This window comes from Populus euphratica, unplaced genomic scaffold, assembly GCF_000495115.2.
Source record: "Populus euphratica unplaced genomic scaffold, PopEup_1.0 scaffold9.1, whole genome shotgun sequence".
Taxonomy (NCBI): Eukaryota; Viridiplantae; Streptophyta; class Magnoliopsida; order Malpighiales; family Salicaceae; genus Populus; species Populus euphratica.
Genome location: NW_011499857.1, coordinates 2,424,575 through 2,438,282, shown reverse-complemented (window position 1 = coordinate 2,438,282; position 13,708 = coordinate 2,424,575). Strand labels below are relative to the sequence as shown.

Below are 13,708 nucleotides of genomic sequence, written 5' to 3'. Positions count from 1 at the left end.
ATTTTGTATAAATTTTTCTGTTAAGAATTGTTAAATTTAACATTGAATCTCATGAAGGGCCATTAAATTTGGAGAATTTATCTGATTGGATCAAACCTATGCTCCATCCTTTTCACAGCGATTCCTATCCAAGACAACTAGCTAGCTATTACAGTTTTGGGGGTATTAGCTGGGAAGCTCCAAGTTTTTCTAGCTTCCACGCAATAATATCTTCTTCGTTTTTCCTTCTTTTTTTTTTATGATTTTAAAGGCGCATTCCCCATCTCATTTCGATATATTCGGAGGGATTTAATGAGATTTCTTCTACGCTAACTTTTTTTTTTTGTTTTTTTGTAATTATAGGTTTGTTAATGTATATATACTTCAATTAATTTTTAAAATTTTAAAGTTAAAAATTAGATAAACTTTTAATAATTTTAAAATTTATATCACTTAAACTGATATTTTTAAAAATTAAATCTACAATCTAACTAATTAAATTATTCCTTTCATAATCTCTTCAACGCTAAGTTGAAAAGTCGAAAAATGGAGTACAAGTCCTCGTAATTTCGGGCAATAATACATAGGAAGATAAAGTGTATGAAAATGTAGACGGGTAGTTCTACGTGTTGCGTCAGGGAAAATTAAGAATGAGTTGAAGAAAATTATGAGGTGGAGGATGAGAGGGAACAAGGGTCGAAGCAAGATAAGCACGCACGGACACAGTTGGGAGGAGGGCCTATTGACGGCATGCCATTAGCTAGATTTCAAAGCAAAACTGCAAGTGTTGTTTTTCACTTGATTGCAGCAGTCAACATCATGTATCTTACAACTGGTATCTGTGTGTATATATAGCAAGAGCCCTTAACCTCTCTAAATCACACGGCCTAACAATACTCTTAATATCACTTTTTGTTACACAAAACTCTAATGATCATGACCATGTTTCTTCAATCTCTCTCCCTGAGAAAGGCTAGTGTCTTTCTTTTCTTGTCCTTCCTTGCATTTCCTCTCCACGTCTCCGCTCGACCGGCAACTTTTCTTCAAGACTTTAGAGTCACATGGTCCGATTCCCATATAAGGCAAATCGATGGAGGGAGGGCTATCCAACTCGTTCTGGACCAATATTCAGGTCACACTTTTCGTGGGGTCACTAGCTAATTACAGTAACTGGAAATCTTGACAAATGATCTAATTACAATAATGTTCGACAAACTAAGAGTTGTTACAATATTTCAGGATGTGGGTTTGCATCCAAGGCCAAGTACTTGTTCGGCCGTGTTAGCATGAGGATCAAGCTCATCCCTGGAGACTCTGCTGGGACTGTCACTGCCTTTTATGTGTGTAGTCCATGTTTTGAATTCATGATTTCATATACTACACTTGCATGCTCATTCAAACGTTGAAGTTTCATTATTTCATTTGATTTTTGTTTTTGTAGATGAATTCGGACACCGATACCGTTCGAGATGAGCTTGATTTTGAATTTCTGGGGAATAGGACAGGGCAGCCTTACACGGTTCAAACAAATATCTTTGCTCACGGAAAGGGTGATAGAGAACAGAGAGTTAACCTGTGGTTTGATCCTGCTGCAGACTTCCACGTCTACACGATTTTCTGGAACCATCAACATATTGTGTAAGTTCATAGCAAAATACCCATTATGAACTTTTTATCGGTGACAGAGCAACAGGGCAGCCATTTTTTTATGTTCAAGTGTTGAAGTTTTCAACCTTCAATCATTAATTTTGTAATTGGGAGACTATACAGAGTAATTGCACTGTTAATGGTATTATTGCTGGTGGGGATTACAGGTTCTACGTAGATGATATGCCTATCAGGGTTTACAAGAACAATGAGGCGAAAGGAATTCCATTTCCAAAGCTCCAGCCTATGCGGGTATATTCAACACTGTGGGAGGCCGACGATTGGGCAACAAGAGGTGGCCTAGAAAAGATTAATTGGAGCAAAGCCCCTTTCTATGCATACTACAAGGACTTCGACATCGAGGGATGTCCGGTTCCAGGACCAGCAACCTGTGCTTCAAACCGTGGAAATTGGTGGGAAGGTGCTACTTACCAAGCCCTCAACGCCATGGAAGCTAGGAAATATAGATGGGTCCGTATGAACCACATGATTTATGATTACTGTGCCGACAAATCCCGTTATCCGACTACACCACCAGAGTGCGTTGCCGGTATCTAGTTTGCGACAATCAACCAATCCATCAAGCAAACCAGTACATAGACATTGATATCGTATACTTGAATGTCTTCCCTACGCCATTTACGTACAAGTCCTTGTCCCGGTACTCTCCTATGTTGTGCGACAAGAGCCATGCATGTAAAAAGGGTAATAAATCATTCCTGTGTGCCTATGTGGACCACCAGTTCTAAGTTTATTCTTGGTGAGGGGCAAAAAACAAATAAAAAAGTCAATATCTACCTTGTAATCAAGCGTGTCTGTATATGATGCACAATAATTTGTGCCTATAAAAAAAGCTTGTCTATTACTGTGCACAAGGGTTTTGATTTTCAAAGGTGGAGCAAGAAAAATCTTGCCACTGTCTACTATTTAGTTTAAAACCAAAGGACATGGTAGGTTCATTAAACGTTCAATCATGATTATCATGATACAAGCCGACAGGGGAAGAAAGAATGGAGCCGAAGGTGGAGTACGGCAATCTTTCTGAATTTTTTTCAGGCTCTGATTACTCCTACACGAAATGGTCCCCATCTTTTTGAGACCCTCTTGTATGATCTACAACAACATGATTCACATGGCCCATGAGTAACCCAGAGAGTAGGTGGGGTGCTTTACTACGTAGCATGAACATTTCTCCTCCACTCAATCATGAAAGCCTGAAATGCATCCTCTTGAGAGTAGATCGGATCTTGTCAGAAGAATCGATTCATGGATTGAGGTCTATTGCTTTAGTCCCCTCTAATTTTCTTTCTATCAAGGCCTCAACGCTAAATCCACGCTATTTCGAGGGATTTAAAAATTGGATTCATACGTGAAATATGTGCCCCTCCCTTCAAATGCCTGTAACGTGCATGTTTCTCAACTAGCCTTGTTCCCTTTAAATGGTAAGGTTATAGAGAAAGAAGCACAGGCCAGACAGGTCAAGATGAAAGCGATAAGGGGAGCCCTTCCCCTCTTCGTGCCCCCCCGAGACACACAAAGCTGGTAGAACTACGGACTCTTCTTTGAAACTGTGGCCGATTTAATCAAAAGCCAAGTGTAAACTAGTTCAATATGGCGTATCTACAAACTGTAAGCATTGCTAGGTGCCAATCAACTGTTGTTGTAAGAATGCGGTTCCTTCACTCAATGGTTCAACAAAAACAAAAAAGTCTACCTGTCAGTGCCAATAGACTGAAGCAAGAAGCAAGGCATATATATCCAAAGTGGCAGATCAATCATCGACAAGAAATTAACAAGACGCTAGGTTTACAGAAGATTGGATCACTTGGCAGCTTTCAATCAAGCAGTGAAAACTTGTGATCAATAATGAAGAGGCCAAGAGATAAGGTCAAGGACAGGAAATAATGAATTGAAAGTTGCATATCATTGCTGTATCGCAGTTCACATTAAATGAAATTGTGGAATATGTAAATGAGTAACAAAAGTGGTCCCTGAAATCACCATAGTTTCTCACTTTGAGAGTTGATTTTTCAAGAATTGGCAGATTTACTAGGACTTGCGGGAATGGAGTGTTCAGCTGAGGAATTCGTTGTCTAACAAAGCAATGAGATCATGTTTAACAAGAATGCTTCCTTTTATCGTTCAGTTCAGCTTTGAATACCTAGACATGCTTCTTTTTATCGTTCAATTTGACTGCAACAGGCTCGGAACAGTACGGGCAATTACCAAACAGGACATCAAACGATCTGCAATGAAAAGATGCAAGAATCCAAAAATCATTTAAACCCCAGTATTTAAAACAATCAGAGAAAATAATAGGTCGGTGCGGATCTTCTCTATGCAACTTAGTTAAGAGGAACAAAAACAAAAACTAATTATCAAAGCTTTTAATGACCCTATCATTTTCTGCGGTGCAGATGTTCTGTTAAAGTTGAGATTTACCTTAAATAAGGCCACCACAAATTGTAGGTAGTAACCATCATCACCGTTGTCGGCAACAAATTATGCTGTATCTTGTCACTGAATCTAATATTTACTCTTAACCATCAACCGTGGTGATAGGTCAATTATTTCATAGTACTTTTTGAAGAACTACCGATAATAAAGTGATGCAGACGTCAAGAAGATTACCAATATGAGAGAGACTCGATATTGAAGAAAGTAACATAAAAAAGACATACTCAATCTTGAAGAAAACTCAATTTATTTTATTCAAAAACTCAACCATTCAAAACTATGTCTAAGTGCTTATTTATATATACCAAACAAAAAAAAAAATAGAAAAAACCTAATAAATACTAATTCCAAAAGGAAATTTGAATCATAATTTAAGGGTTAATTTTATTTTATCCCCTAAAGGATATGGATTCTATCAATTTCTTCTCAAAAGTTTGTTCTTTATCAATTATCTTATGATATTTCATTCATTTATGTATAAGGTCCTTTCATCTATAAAGAGTAATTGATTAAACAACCTAGGAGTGTAATCGATTGAGAATATACTTTTGAGAAGATATTGATATAACTCATATATTTCAGGAAGTAAAATGAAATTGACCCTTAAATTTAACTACTAAATTATAAATACTAATATTTTTAAATAATAATAAAATCTAGAATGATCATTAATATTAAAATTTCTAATAAACAAAAACCAATTCCACTCGTTACTCGCCCTTCATCCCCATTCATTTTCCCTTGATTGGAAATAAGATAGACTTCTTAACAACAATACAGAAGGAAGAACAAAGTCATTGTGATTAACCTTTTCTTTAAACTCTTCAAGGATAGAATTTTCAATTTGTGGTACTTCTAGAATTTTCAATTTGTGGTACTTCAAAACCTTTCTTGTACAAGATCCATTGCATTAAATTCTTCATCCTCCATGTCTTACACATCATGTATCTGCATGATCTTAATCTCCTCTTAACAGTTTCTCTTCTACGCATTTATCTACTTGTTTTACAAATTCTGCTCACTTAATAAAATGCCCAACATCGACTGTGAACCAGTCCCATTTATCGTTCAGGTTCTGCCTTAAATTTACTGTAGTTGGTTTGCATAGTTTAGACTTGAGTTGCAAGAATAAAATAACTTCAATAATTTTGGAGATCTAAGTGTTTACAATCAAAAGAGCTTGTTAACCGAATGTTGTGACAATTAAACTTTTCGTTTTGAATGATAGATGATATTTAAGGCTCCCATTATCATAATACATTGGGAACTTTTCTATATCTGTGAATAGGATATCCACCTTACAACAATTTTTATAAAAACAAATGTCATTAACCTTAAACAAATCTGGAATAGCATGTCTCATTTATTGAAATTGAACGAAAGCCAACTCCTCAAACATAAACATATTCTCCAAATAACCAAAGTCATAAAATATTTCATGTGATACAATCACTTTGATACGATTAAAAATATGTGAAAATCTAACCAAAAACATTAAACTTGGCTCACTTTGTTCTGAAGTCTACTTCTCCAATCATAATTCCATTGGTTATGAGGATGGTACTTGGAAGGTTGATCCGCCATAATCAAATTGATTATTAACCAAAAAAAGAAGAAAAGAAAAAAAGAATGGATTTTATTGTGCCTTTCTTGTTTTTCATTCTACCTCTTCTCAAACAACACTGCTTTACTAGAATAGTATTGTTTAAGTCTGCCTCTTCTCAAACAACACTAGTTTACTGGAATAGTATTGTTTTTCATTCTTTTGGCTTTTTTATATATATAATTTTTTTTTCTTCAATTTCATCCTTTGATATTAGATTTATTAAAAATTGAGCTTCATAAACTTTTTACAATTTATTTTTTATAAGATTATTTTAATCTCATAACCTAGACAACAAGTTTTAAGGTTAACCTGGTTAACTTAAGTTTTTTTTTCATTTTCTCATTGATTTTTTTTTTCAATTTCCTCCTTCAACATTGGATTAATTGATAATTGAGCTTTGTGATTTTTATCAGTTTACTTTCTATGAGATTATCTCCTCATATGACTCACATCACATGTTTGGTAAGTTAACTCAAATTGACTCGAGTTGATTTTTGTGTTATTTTAATCAATTTCTCATTATCAATTTCATCCTTAACATTAAGTTTATTGAGATTGAATTTCATAATTTTGTTCAATTTCCTTTTTATAAGGTTATATCAATCTCATGATCCAGACCGCGAACTTAACGAGTTAACCAAGTTAACTTGAGTTTTTTTTCTAATTTATTTTTTTCTCAATTTTATCCTTCAATGTTAGATTAATTGAAAATTAAGGTTCATAATTTGATTCGGTTTACTTTCTATGAGGTTATTCTCGTCTTATGACTCGAGTTAGTATTTGGCGGATTAACCCCGGTTAACTTGAGTCATTTTTTTATCCTTTTTTTAATCTTTTTTTTTTCAGTTTCATCTTTCAACATTTAATTGATTAAGAATTAAACTTTATAATTTGTTTTCTAATAGGCTATCCCGGTCTCATGACCTAGACCGAGGGTTTCATAGGTTATCTTGGCCTGACTCAAGTCATTTTTTTAATTGATGTTTTTTTTTTTAATTTTATTCTTCAACATTGAATTTATTGAAAATTGAATTTCATAATTGTTTTAATTTATTTTATATAGAGTTATCATAATTTCACGATCCGGCATGTGGATTAGCAGGTTAACCTGAATCAATCAAATATGTTGTGGTTTTGATATTTATAAAAAAAATATCATATTAAATATTTATTTTGAGTCGAACTATATTTTTATTAAAAGTCCATACTATTTTTGAACCTGTCAAGTTAACCGAGTCATATTAAATTAATCCCCACGCAGTTTAAATGTTTTTTCTACTATAAAAAAAAAATTAGCAAATTGTATCCACAAAAGTAGACTATGAAGATTGCTATTAATTGTTTCCGATGACATAAAAATGATCATAATGACTCATATGATGACAAAATTAAAAAAATAAAAATTGATTGAAAACGAGAAATAGAGAATGTAAGAGTATTGATAATGAAAATTACATGTAAATTTGATTTTCTATTAAATTCATTTGTACTTTTCTTCCATCTAAAAAAATTCTGCATGGTTAGCAAGTTGAACTTCTGTTTTTATTTTTCTAAAAAACAATTTAATGAGCTATATGTATACATTTTTCTTATTCGACTTTTAAGTGAATTTGGCTTTGTATTTCATTTTATTTTTATATTTTTTTCTGAATTTATTGTATTTTTTTATATCTATTCGAAGTGAATTTCCTTTCAAAGTTAAATTATATATAAATATTTCGAATGAATCAATTGAACTTTTTTAAGAGAATTAATTGATAAACTAACTGCACTTGTGAAGGAAAATTGAAGTTTATAAAATATAAAGGCATTTTCTATAAGTCTTAGATGGATGAAAGAATCTTCTTGATAAAAGAACAATATGTCACCGGAGAAAATTGATAAAGAACACACTTTTAAAAAGAAACTGATAGAACCCATATATTTTAAGGAGATAAAATGAAATTATGATAGAACTAGAAAAAAGCAATTGTAGGAAGAAAATATATGAAGAAAAAACTTCAAGATCAAGGAAGACAAAATTATAGTGGAATAGTTATAATACCAAATTGACGTGGAATCACCAAGAAGATCACCACAAAGAGATACACTCAATCTTGTAGAAATCAAAACAAGAAAGATACTCGATCCTGAAGAACAAAACACAAGAGAGACACCCGATCTTGAAGAAAGCTCAATTTAATGTATTCAATTATCCAACCATTTCGTAACAGAAGTTTAGATGCTTATTTATATGCACCAAACCAAATAAAATATGAAAACCTAATAAGTTTTAATTCCATAAGAAAACTAAAATCTTAATTTAACTACTAAACAATAAATAATAACATTTATAAATAATAATAAAATATAGAATAATCATATGATTTTCAAATTTATAAATAACCAGATATCAGTTCTTGTCGTTATCCTTCATTCCTCATCATAAAGTACAAGAAAATTGGAGGATCTATAATTGAAAGGACTCTAAAATAGACCTCTAAAACTTCTCACTGAATCTTGTGGCATCGTCATATTTTAAAAGTTGTTTTAATTGTGTAATTTCAAAGGTTCGTAAACTGGATAGCTGGTCCTACCAATTTACCTACCCATTTACATGTGCAAAAATGTACTAGAAAAGGTACCGAAGGATATGGAAACAATCCATGATCGAGTGAGCCAACGCAGAAAGTTACTTTTTTCTTTTAAAAATCCAAGTAGATGGTTAAGATATGAACATTTGGTGAAGTATTAGCTATGGAAAAAGGGCAAAAAGTGCAGCAAAGCATTCTCAACTTAAAATCACTCTTCAAAATGCAGTGGATGGGGACTAAAACCATGCTATCTTATGTGAGACAGGTAAAAGCCAGAGATACTAAAAAGTCAACGTATTGCCTAGTTGTTGTGATAGAGCACAACCAGTTGAGATATGAACATTTGGTGGAGAAGTGTTAGCTATGGAAAATGAGCAAAAAATGCAGCAAAGCAATCTCAATTTAAACCACTCTTCAAAATGCAGTGAATGAGAACTAAAACCATACTTATCTTATGTGAGCCAAATAAAAGCCAGAGATACTAAAAAGTCAACGTACTGCCTAGTTGTGGTGATAGAGCGCAGCCAGTCCACCAGACAAACAGTATGGAAAGCCCTGCCACAACTGCTATTATCACATGTATGGTCAGTTCCAGCACCACTCCTAGATCCAAGCTCCTCATCTACATGAACATTTACAGGTCAATGATAAATGAACTAATTCAAAAATATGAACACTTCTACTTAGTATATCATTACCGATGGGAAGGTATTGGGCATAACAGATTCCACATTCAACTTGCTGATCATTCTCCAGAACATGTGATGGTCTTGGTAGTCCAGTCTCCAAAATAAATGCAAGATTTTCAGGAAGTGTTTTATCCTTCATCCTGTAAAAATTAATCCAAGTGCACATGTATGGAGTATTCACTGATTGGTACAGTTGACAATGAAGTCACTCTTTTTCCAAAATGAATGATAATACCATCAGTACTTCAAACAATGGATGGAAAATTTAGGGAAAATAGCGAACAGGCTACCCTTCCTTCCCTTTTCCCTATTGGAATGCATTTTACTTATTTGAAAAACACAAAAGAAAATCTCAACAATTGTACCCTGGTTATAATACTAACAGTTAATTGAAATCAAAATGCTAATCATAAACTGAGCAGACTCAAGATCGTACCATCGTTTGTTATTTCTTAGCCATAACTTTCTCACAGGGTTCACCACTGGACCAGCGCCCATAAAGCGACACCTATTCAAACTTAAGAAATTCATTAGAGAATGGAAAGCCAAGACTGGCTAGACAATAACATCGATTTGACAAGAAAACTTACTCTGGCAAAGATCTAGGATCTCTGGCATTTATAGACAACATTATCGAACAATCATTTCCTGGGGAAAGGTCAGGAAAAGGGGAGGAGGTTTTAATTACAACAAACAGGATTCTGTGTTACACTATCCACGAATTGTTCGATAGATACTGAATGGACAAAAAATATAATCATATAACTAACCTCAGCTAGCAAAGCACATGTATTTCAGTTGATCAACAACAGCAGACAAAAATGCGTGACCAAATAAATACCTATATCAATTTGGCGACAAGTTGTGGCACGAGACAACTTTTTCTTGTTAGTGACACAAAGAGAATGATCAATATCCTCCAAGGTAGACCAAAACTCCTGAAGCTTTTCCAAATGCTGTTATATTCAGAAAGAACAATCTCGGTTGACACCCTTTTTAGATGTAACATTACAGAGTTATTACAAAGATCATGTCCCCAGAAGTCACATTAAAACTAATTGAAAACACAAGAAAAGAACCTGTGAAAGCATACCTCTCGGAACTGTTGCACCAAATCTTTTAGTCTTGATTTTACTGACCATTTAACATCGAATATATATGGTACCTCCTGGTATAGTTTAAAAATAAAGTTTCAGCCTTGAAATTAAAGAATGCAAATAGCAAACAGATTATTAGGACCAACCGCAGAAACTGAAGGTGGCTTTTGCGGATAGGTTTTATCCAACTGGATTTCCATGATATGCACTCTTCCCTTCTTATCTCTGATACTCAAATACACAACAGGTTATTCCACTACATTTTTAAGTAAACTTGAAGGAGAACTAAAATAAATTATAATGCAAAAGGAGATAGATAATAATTGGATATTAAGAACTTATTCTATCCTTACGTAATGCGAAAACTAAGGAACTCTAAATCTCCACCAAAACGAACCAGACGCTCCCATCCAACTTCTTCTATCTGTCATATAAGAACAACGAAAACGTTATCAACTCAACGCAACCTGAAAGCAAAGAAAAGAAAAGAAAAAACACAGTCAGGAAATAATTCATTGACGTTAAAGTCAACCTCTGAGTAGACCAAGCGGTAAAATGAAGAAGGATTGGCCAGCTCTGTGTGTCTTTTCTGCTCAATAAAATCCTGCAAGCCAAAACAAAAATGGGAATTTTATCAAACAGCTGGTGGGCTGACTTCATTTTGTTTACGGTAATAGAAACCGATCACTAGAAGAAATGGACGAACCATTCTAAAAGGGTTGATACAGAACTCTACAAAATCAAATTATCAGACAGCTGGTGGGCTAGCTGATTTATGGGGAGCAATAACCAGTCCTCGAATCCTCTATAAATCTCACGATTCGATCCCTTAAAGTGATGCGGGTGCTTCTATCATTTCTGTGAACAAACTATTATCTAGTCCTTATAGTTTAACGAGACTAATTAAGTAGTCCTTGTAGTGTCAAAAACTACATATTTACAATACTTATAACTTAGTCCTTCCAAAAAATAATTAAGTATTACTCTAAAGGCACGGATGTTTTACCATGCAAGACTCTGCTGTTTATCATCTAATTTATCATCGTGGATGATGGGTTATGTAAAATTTTATATTTTTTTAATTTTAGTTTTTTAATTTTTTTTGATAATTTAATCTTGATTAAAAACTAATTAATTTTAATTTGTAATGAAAATATGTGATTGAAAGAAGAGGGACCACAATAAAAAAATATCAAATATGGATGATTTTAAAAATCATACTAATTATACAATTCTAGTGCCTCAATATTTTTCCAACTTAATTTTAGTATAAAAACTCATTTTAATTATTTAGTTAAGAGAGGAAAGAGAGAGATTATAAGATTCTAACGGTAAAGAAAAAAAATTATTGTTAATGCCAATTTAAATCACTAAAATAGATAATATTTATATTAAGTAATTATATTTAATAAGGGGATTTTATATTAAATGTTTGTTTACCTTTAAAGTTTATAAAAAAAAAATCTAAACTTGGGTTAATTTTTTTATTCAAGTTAATTTTGATTTTTAGGATGATTTATTAGGTTTTTTGAAATTATAAATAGGTTTTTTTTTATAGTTTCTAAAATATTTTATAAATATTTTAAATAATAAATAGATTGAAAAATAAGTTTTAAAATAAAAACACTTAACCTTTAATTTTTTGACCAGGACAAATCAGTATAAATTAAACGATGCATTATTTAATTATTTTTTAAAAGAATTTAAGGAGACAGTTGTAAGCAAAAAATTAATAAGAGCTCAATTACCTGAGCCTGATAAAATAGTTCTGGGTTAGCTATTTTGCGAGGCCCAACAATATTTAGCCATTGCTCTCTTATTTACTAATTATTTTTCTAAATTAATGATTTTTTTGTAGTTTTTTATTTAGTTCTTTTAAAAAAAAAATCTTTTATTTTTAATTTATATTTATGTTAGTTCTTTTTTTAAAAAAAATCTTTTAAATAATTATTATTATTATTTTAGTTATGTATTTAAAACCATTTCTATTAGCAAGACAGAATAAGCGGAGCCTCGTTTGATAGTAGTATGCAGCGGTAGTTATTTATTAATAAAAAGCTTCTTTATGTATGGTATTGGTTATTTTTAAAAATATATTAATTTTTTTAAAAATTTTATTTTTTGATATCATTATATTAAAATTATATAAAAAAATTAATTTGAAATAAAAAAAATATTTTACACCACAGAGACAAGTATTGCTAAACAAATCTTAAATGAGAAGATGATCAGTCCTAGACTACCAATCCATTCACAGAGAACTGTGAATGTACAATTAGAGTAAGATGCGATTGCAAGAATCAAAGTTGTATGTGATTGCTTTCTCAAAATAGAAGAGATAGAACTGGAGGAAATACTGTTCATAAAAATAATATTTTTTTCCCTTTCTTTGCCTTATATTTTTACTATCTATCTTTTTTAATTAATATTAAATTTATTTGTGATTGAATTTTGTAATTTATTTTTTATAAAATTATTTTAATCTTATAACTCCAACTATGAATTTAACAAGTTAACTTGATTAATTTGAATTTGTTAATCGAATTTTATTTTATTTTTCTAATTAGCTTTTTAATTTTTTTTTAACATTTAGTTAATTAAAATTTAAGTTTTATGATTTGTTTTAACTTATATCATATGATGTTATCCTTATTTCTGAACTAGACCGTGAGTTTTGTAGGTTAACGCGGACTAATTTAAGTTATTTTTTTGTATCTCTTTTTAATTAATTTTTTAATTTTAATTTGATTATTTAATATTAGATTTATTGAAAATTAAACTTTATATTTTTTAAAAAAAATTATTTTTTATAATGTTATCTCAATTTTATGACCTGTACTATAAATTTAACAATTTAACTCAGTTAACTCTATTAAGAGTTAACCCAGGTTAATCTAGGTAATTTATTTTTATTTTTATCTCATCTTTTATAATTTATTTTTGATAATATTATTATAATCTCATTACATAACATGCAAATTAGCAACTCAATCCAAATAAATCTAAATTTATCTAATATATTATCATTTTAATATTTATAATAAACATATATTATTTTAAATATTTATTTTAAATTAAATTATTTTTTTATTAATTGTTTAAATTATGTTTAAACTTTTCAAGTTAATCATGTGTTGTTTTAAATTAAATTAAACTTTTCAGATTAAATTATTTCCAAAAAAAAAAGTATAGATCATATGTTGTTTTAAAACCCATTTTTAGATCTAAAAAAACCTATTTTGTAGCTTGTTATATTTGAAAATATTTTAAAAATTCTTTAAAAATCTTGATAATTCTATTTTCATCTTTCAAAACACCCTAAAAACCTCTAAAAAAAATAAAAATCAACCCTGAATGAATCCCAATCACTTTTTTAGCATGTTCATAAAGAAACATCATCGTAAATAAGTTTTTTTCTAGAAAATAAACCCATTAATATTAAAAAGGATATTTTTCATGGTGAAGTGTGGCCAAGTGACCCCCTTTCTTTCTTTTTAAATTCAAGAATTGATATGTAAAATAAAATAAAATTTTAAATTGAAATGCATGATTGAGAAAATAAAAGCACTGAAAAAAACCTGTATTGTGATTGGTAAGAAGAGATTTAAGATATATTACTCTTATCTTAAGACAAAATGATGAGTCGTAGAATGTTTTTTT

The 13,708-nt window shown here is 31.1% G+C and overlaps 2 protein-coding genes across 3 annotated transcripts; one reads left to right on the top strand and one right to left on the bottom strand.

Annotated features, from left to right (window-relative positions):
* The first annotated feature begins 812 nt into the window (after positions 1-812).
* LOC105123783 (probable xyloglucan endotransglucosylase/hydrolase protein 6) lies at positions 813-2,497 on the top strand. The gene is made up of 4 exons (XM_011023508.1): positions 813-1,111; positions 1,219-1,319; positions 1,421-1,617; positions 1,794-2,497. Exons 1-4 carry the CDS (start codon positions 910-912, stop codon positions 2,182-2,184), a joined length of 891 nt encoding a protein of 296 aa, XP_011021810.1. The 5' UTR covers positions 813-909; the 3' UTR covers positions 2,185-2,497.
* A 954-nt stretch (positions 2,498-3,451) lies between these two features.
* LOC105123782 (zinc ion binding protein) lies at positions 3,452-10,906 on the bottom strand. 2 transcript variants are annotated; one of them, XM_011023506.1, is made up of 11 exons: positions 10,755-10,900; positions 10,581-10,652; positions 10,402-10,472; positions 10,195-10,273; positions 10,045-10,119; positions 9,793-9,907; positions 9,542-9,599; positions 9,388-9,459; positions 8,961-9,091; positions 8,761-8,884; positions 3,452-3,872 (listed from the first exon to the last, which is right to left on the bottom strand). In XM_011023506.1, the coding sequence occupies exons 1-11, from the start codon at positions 10,755-10,757 to the stop codon at positions 3,788-3,790; spliced, it is 885 nt and encodes a 294-aa protein (XP_011021808.1). In that variant the 5' UTR covers positions 10,758-10,900; the 3' UTR covers positions 3,452-3,787. The 2 variants fall into 2 exon arrangements, with proteins under 2 accessions (XP_011021808.1, XP_011021809.1); XM_011023507.1 differs by having other exon boundaries at positions 3,787-3,872; positions 8,710-8,884; positions 10,755-10,906.
* Between the last annotated feature and the right edge of the window lie 2,802 nt (positions 10,907-13,708).